Source organism: Echinops telfairi, unplaced genomic scaffold (assembly GCF_000313985.2).
Source record: "Echinops telfairi isolate 266 unplaced genomic scaffold, ASM31398v2 ScPeMD7_9;HRSCAF=40, whole genome shotgun sequence".
In the NCBI taxonomy this organism is placed as follows: Eukaryota; Metazoa; Chordata; class Mammalia; order Afrosoricida; family Tenrecidae; genus Echinops; species Echinops telfairi.
The window spans coordinates 11,914,451-11,921,010 of NW_022103906.1; the positions used below are offsets into that span (position 1 = coordinate 11,914,451).

The following is a 6,560-nucleotide window of genomic DNA, read 5'->3' on the forward strand; positions in this document are numbered from 1 at the left end:
TTTACTAACAAGTCACCTCGTTGTTAGTGCAGAAATTGCAAATGTAGTTTCGAAACACTAGAGCATTGAATTCCAAGGCATCTGAGTTCCTCAGGCTTCTGAGGTGGCAGTTCATCCTCTAGTGGTATGTGTCAGTATTGACCTACTGCCTGCCTTGCCAAGGTAGTTTCTACCTTAAAAAAATAAAAATAATAATATTTTGGGGCCTTCCACCATCTTGGGACCATAAAACCAGCTGCTAAGCAATAGGTCATGGCAACCCCATAGGTTCTCAGAGTAGAATTGTGACCCATAAGACTTTTGTGGCTGTGGCATTTGGGAAGTAGATCTACCAAGATGCCCCCTGTGGGCTTGACCCACTACCACTCCCACTTACTAGCCCGGCACTTAACCATGTGTACCAACCAGGGACTCCCATGTAGATGGACAATCATGAAGATGGTCTGTTTAAATCAAGCATATTTATAGATGGGGGCTGTGGAGCTGGGCAACTTGCCCAACCTCCCCTAAGGTCTCTGTGCTGGCCCACTGTAATTCACTCCATTGCCTCACACTGGGACTTTTATTATTATTATTTATTATTATTATTATTTCGTTTATTGGCACTTCATCCACATATCAGACAATTCAATAGTTCAATCATATCAAGAAGAGTTGTACCATCAGTACCACAGAGTATTTTAGAACATTTTCTTTCTTCTTCCTCATACTTGCTATTTGTGTAATTATTATTTTAATTGTGGCAAAACTATACTCAACAAAACCTTCTCCAATTCAACAACCTCTAAATGTATATTTCAGTGCCATTAATTATACTTTTCACGTCCTACAACCACTATTGACATCTCTCTCCAAATTGTTCCACCATCATTACAATAAACTCAATGCCCCTAAACAAACACTCTTCCTCCTTCACCCACAGTAGCCAGATGGAACTTTATAGAGACTCTAACAAGGATCTGATGAATGTTGTCCGTTGAAAACATCCTAATGATCTACTTCTCTTGCCTCACCTTCCCTGGTTTTCCTTACCTTCATTTCATATTAGCCTTATGAAGCCTCAGAAAACATTCATGAAGTTTGTGTGTGTGTGTGTGCGTGTGCGTGTGTGCGTGTGGACCATGATTAGTGCTTCTTTTCTAATATGCTTGACTGAGGTATTTAGATATTCCATTCAAATATATATATATATCATATTAAAGAAAGATGATATTTTCCACCCTGAAGCGAAGTCCAGTTCTAGTTTCTGTGACAGAGAAACTTCCATGGTACAGCTCAGGGATTTCTGCCAATACCCCTGTCTCTGCTGCAGCTTTCCTACCAGGCTGTCCTGAGACTGCCGTGGAGGAAGGTCATGGACTGTGCCCTCACTGCTTGCCTGACGGTGAAAATAAGCCTGAAGAAGAGGATGACTCACTAACACCACAAACTCAGTGGTGTAGGTAGAACCAGACTCTGACTCCCCAGTATTCTATTTCATTTCTCTGGTGAATAGATCCATGGAGTAGCTCAACTCCCATAAAGATTTCCAGTCTCAGAGTCCCACAGGGAAGTTCTACCCTGTCCTGTCCGGTCACTGCGATCCAGAATTGTCTTGATGGCAGAGAGTTTTGCGAGTCTGAAGCATGGAAGTTTATTGCGCTTCACTCACCCTGGTATAAACCCCTTCTCAAAGAGGCCTGCACACTAACTATGGAATAGATTCTCACCCTGCCAAGAGGATGAGAGGAAACCAGTGGTTCTGAGAGGCTACCATTCTGCACGGAGCTCTAGTGGCATAGAGGGTCATCCTTTGGGCTACTTAACAGACTTGGAAACCCACAGGGGCAGTTCCATTTTGTCCTGTAGGGTCGATAGACATAAGTTGCAATCCACTGGATGGAAGTGAGTTCAGTTTTGGGGTTTGGGTTTGGAAATCCTCTATGCAAGGAGCCCCAATGGTACAGCAGTTATGTTTTTGGCTGTTAACACCAGCTGCCTGAAGGAGAAAGATAGGGCAGTTTGCTTCAATAAAAATGTACAGCTTTGGAAATCTTACTAAGCAGTTCTTCTCTGTCTTCTAGGGTCTTGTAGCATCTAATCAAGTTATCTACTATTCTGGAAAATATTTTGCACTTGGTCTCTTATGCAGCTACATATTTGCCTCTGTTATTTTTTACATTTCTTACCTGGAATAAAATAGTCCCTATTCCTCAGAGTGGAAGGAAGAGGAGGCCATCTGCTCCCATTAAGATTCAGAGCCTTGAAAATGCTCTGTAGGGCCTGTTTGCGTCAGAATCAACGGAAGGGCATTGGGGTTTGGTTTACTCTTAGATAACTGACTCAAACAAAGGCATGGCCTAGACAACCTGTTTTGAGCAAGATCCATAAAGAGAAAGTATGAAGACTTGTAAATGTTAGGGAGTCTTTATAAACCAGATCTTTAGCTTTGCTTGTTCAGCGATACAGTGAGAAGCAACATATGAAGAATAAGCACTGGGATAACTAGACTAGCCCATAAGATTCCCTGTAGAAAGTGTGGATCAGGGACATTTTGCTTAACCCTTCGAGTCCTAAAATAAGCACGCCCAACCACATACTGTGTATGATCATTGTGCTAATCACATAACAGAAAGAAAGTAAGCACTAGGAAACAAACTTCTATTTCAATGTCATTGATTGTTGTTGTTACTGGGGAGGGGAGAGGGAAAGTCATGGAGAGAAGTCAAACCTTGTTATGGTTTGGGAAAATGAGTTAAATGCTAGCTTCTAGCCAGAAAACTGGCCATTCAAATCTACCCAGGTAGTATTCCTCATAAAGATGACTTCTAAAATAACACACACACAAAACAAACTCATTGCTATTGAGTCAATGCTGACTCATCATGACCCACTATGAGACCCTAACTGTTTACAGGAGTAGGAAGCCCATTCTGTCTCCTATGGAGCTGCTGGTGGGTTTGAACTGCCTACCACGCAGATTGCACACCAATGCATCACAACCACACCACTAGAGCTCCATCAAGATTACAGCCTAGAAAACCCTATGGGGCAGTTCTTCTCTGTCACAGAATTGATTCACCAGCACACAGCAAAACAAATGAAGAAGAGGAGGCAGATCTTGAAACAAGGAGTTGCGGTGGTGCAACAGTTAAAGTATTCGGCTATGAACCAAAAGGTCCGTGGTTTGAAACCACCAGCTGGTCTGCTTCAGTGAGGATCACAGCCTTGGAAACCTTGTGAGGCAGGTCTGTGAAGTTCTGAGCTGGAGCTGACAGGACAGCAATGAACATCTATTGGAGTTGAGGACAAGAAAGATGTCATTAGGTTGAAAGGATACCAGTAGATTGTCTGAATATCTGTCTTTCTAAAGTACAGCAGTTCTCAACCTTTGGGTCATAACCCCCTTGGGGACCAAAGGACCCTTTCACAGGGGTCACCTGATTTATAACAGTAGCAAGATTACAGTGATGAAGTAGCAATGAAAATAAGTTTATGGTTGGGGGGGGTGTCACCACAACATGAGGAATTGAATTAAAGAGTCGCGGCATTAGGAAGGTTGAGAACCACTGCTCTGGTAAGTTTGGGGCTTGGTCTCTAGTCTATCAGTCTCTCCCCATCTGTGTATATTATATGTAAGGGTTATTCCCTGAAATAAGGAAAGGAGGTGAAATATTACAAGATTCTGAGGCTCTTCAAAAACAACCCAAAAAATCAATGCTAGAAGAGCATTTTGGGAGATTATAAAACAGTTTTATTGGCATATAATTTACAAAGTGTACAATTCAATATTTCAATCATCTTAAGAAGTATTGTACGAGGATTTTTTAAAATCAGAACTTCACTTTGGTACAAAATGCATTCAACAATATTTGTTAAACAACGGGTACAACACATTCTTCTAAACAATTGGATACTTCTAGATCCCGACCTTTCAGAAGCTCACATTTTTATTCCCATCAGACTGCTCAGTCGTCTCTGTTTTTCCACTGTTCTCTTCTTCAAATGTGCAGCACCGATTCCAGGGATCAGAGCAGATTTCACCCTTTTTCTCACCAGGACGACAGAAAAAAAGTCTGCAGGTCCCATGCTGCAAAAGGCAGATGGTGTTCCTAATTCCAGGAGGCATATCCCCTGTGGATATAATAGAATAAATCCCATACTTAATTCACCTAGTCCAGACAATGATGGATGGGTCCAGTCATCACTCTACCCCCAAGCACATTTATGAGTGTCTTTGGATGAGTTCCAACCTAACTGATGTCAGGTCCTTAAATCTCTATAATATTCTATTATTAATTGATCAATATATTAGCCTACTACTAATTTATCAATAATTGACAATAACCTATATCTTAAAATCTTGCTGGAAGTAACATGCATCACAAATAACATTGTGTAAGAGACACATATGACCTATGGTAGACCATGGCCATGATGTCAGTGGTCTCAAGCCGTCCTGCTAGTAGGAGTGCAACTGGAAAAAAGCCAAAGTCATTCAGGAGATCGAATGAAATGATGGATGAGGAAATCTTGGTCTATAGGAAATTTACAAATAAATTTGGCTCTGTTTGTGCCCCAATTTTTAGGTTTATATTCTGTAACAAGAGGAGAAAATAAAGCCACCCTTCTTACAACGGTATGTGGCTTGTCAATGAAATATAACCACTTGAATGAGTGCCCATAATAAAAGTGTTTTCCACCTGGGAATATGAGAATTCAAAGAAAGGTTTCATTTCAGGTTTTCAAATGCCACCTCTCATGACAAAAAACAGAAATACAATGCTAGTTTTGTATGATTGATGAAATTACCCTGGACAATTTCCCAGCTCTGGAAGATAACCCCCTCTCATTTTGTCTGGACTTTCGGGGAGGAGGAAGTGAAGAGGTAGGCTTTAAGGCTATAAAGAAGTGAGGTGTGGGGGACAACCACAAATTTAGAAGCCTGGAGGTTTGAGTTCTAGTCTGTCTTCTGCAAGTAATTAATTATCTCATATGGGACAATTCGTTTATCAGGTCATGCCTACGTTTTCTTGATTATAAAGTAGGCCTGTTAAGTGAATAGCTATCATTCTCCTAGCTATGAATTGCACAGCAGGAAACTTCATCATTTCTTGGGACCTCAGGTTCCTCTCTGTAGAGTTGGGGTAGGGAGGGAGCAGTGGCTGTGGGAGCTGCAGGAGGAGATCTCTTGTTCCTTCTAAATCTGACATCAATATGACTGGAGTTTCCTATTTGTATCAGTGGAAAAAGGCCCCCTTTTCCTGTGTTTTGACCCTATAACCCATATTTAACTTTATAAATATATACATGCACACACATGTATATACATCACACACACATATATACATCTTTATTCATAAATAAGATCAACATGACCCAGAGTTAAGTCCCAGAGTGACCCATCTATATCCATCAACAATACACAAACACATCCCCGACTCATAGACACACACAAACTCAGACACAAAAAGAGATACCACACACACAAACACCACCCCCACAGACACAACCCAAACACAAACATACACGTTAACGGGATTCCTGCACTGCCTTCCCAGTTCTCTCCCCTTTGCCTTCTGCTGGCTGAGGACAGCCTGCTAAGCTTCCCAGGAAACAGTTACCTGAGTTATTTTGCGCCAAAGAGAAGAGAACAGCTAAGAGAAAGAGGACCTTCATGTTTTAAGATCCCCTGGGATTCCCCAGTCCTGTGCAGAAAGAAGATCTGACAAATGAGTGCAGTGAAATGGGGCAGAAAAGGCACAGAAATGGACATTTATAGGCTTGGGAGCACCCTAGTCAGGAGTGAGCTTATTATCTGCTCTACTGAGTAAGGCTGTGGGCAGCAGGTACTGGATACTGTTCTTTTTGCCTAAAAATAGACCAGTTTCTTGATATTCAAAGGAGCAGGGCTTGATCAATCACGAAGTATAAAGAGGTTGAGGTGGAAAGAGAGCTATGAAACAGTGACTCGATGAATCTGCTCTTTGAGCTAGTCTTTGTAACTCCCATGACTGAGTGGTAACATGCAAATAAGGTATATGGGACTCTAAGGAGGGGCTGGTCCGTTTTATCATTAGGCTTAAAATGAGTCATCTCAGAAATAGGAACTTTTGCATGCTGGCTTGTATAATGAATAACGCAAAATGCTCACATGATCCAGAGAAATAGTTCCCCCTACTGAAGTCCCAGGGTCACTTATATTTATTTCTTTTATTCCACCCAGCAGTGAGGTGGAATAAAGGTCCGGATAGCTACTTCCATACAAATACAGTCATTGAAAACCCTATGGAGTGCAGTGAAAGAGGTGGCATCACCATGAGGGGGAACCCACTGGCTGACAAAGTGTTGTTTGTTTGTTTGCTCAGAGGAGCCCCAGATTTCTAACAGGCACCGCATGAGCAATGTAGGCAGTACAAGCAAGCTTGAAAAGAGGTGACAGCAGGTCTTCATTTTGGAGATTCCAGGTCTGTGAAGATTAAGCAATGACCATACTAGTTGCCATGAAGTCAAACCAAAACTCATGAAGCCCTTTTGTAGATCAGAGTAGAACTGTGTGCTCCAGGGTTTTCCATGACTGA

The 6,560-nt window shown here is 41.8% G+C and overlaps 1 protein-coding gene across 1 annotated transcript; it reads right to left on the reverse strand.

The window, feature by feature from the left end:
• Window positions 1-3,913: 3,913 nt before the first annotated feature.
• SPAG11B (sperm associated antigen 11B) lies at window positions 3,914-5,658 on the reverse strand. Its single transcript, XM_004707733.1, has 2 exons — window positions 5,604-5,658; window positions 3,914-4,113 (listed from the first exon to the last, which is right to left on the reverse strand). Exons 1-2 carry the CDS (start codon window positions 5,656-5,658, stop codon window positions 3,914-3,916), a joined length of 255 nt encoding a protein of 84 aa, XP_004707790.1.
• Between the last annotated feature and the right edge of the window lie 902 nt (window positions 5,659-6,560).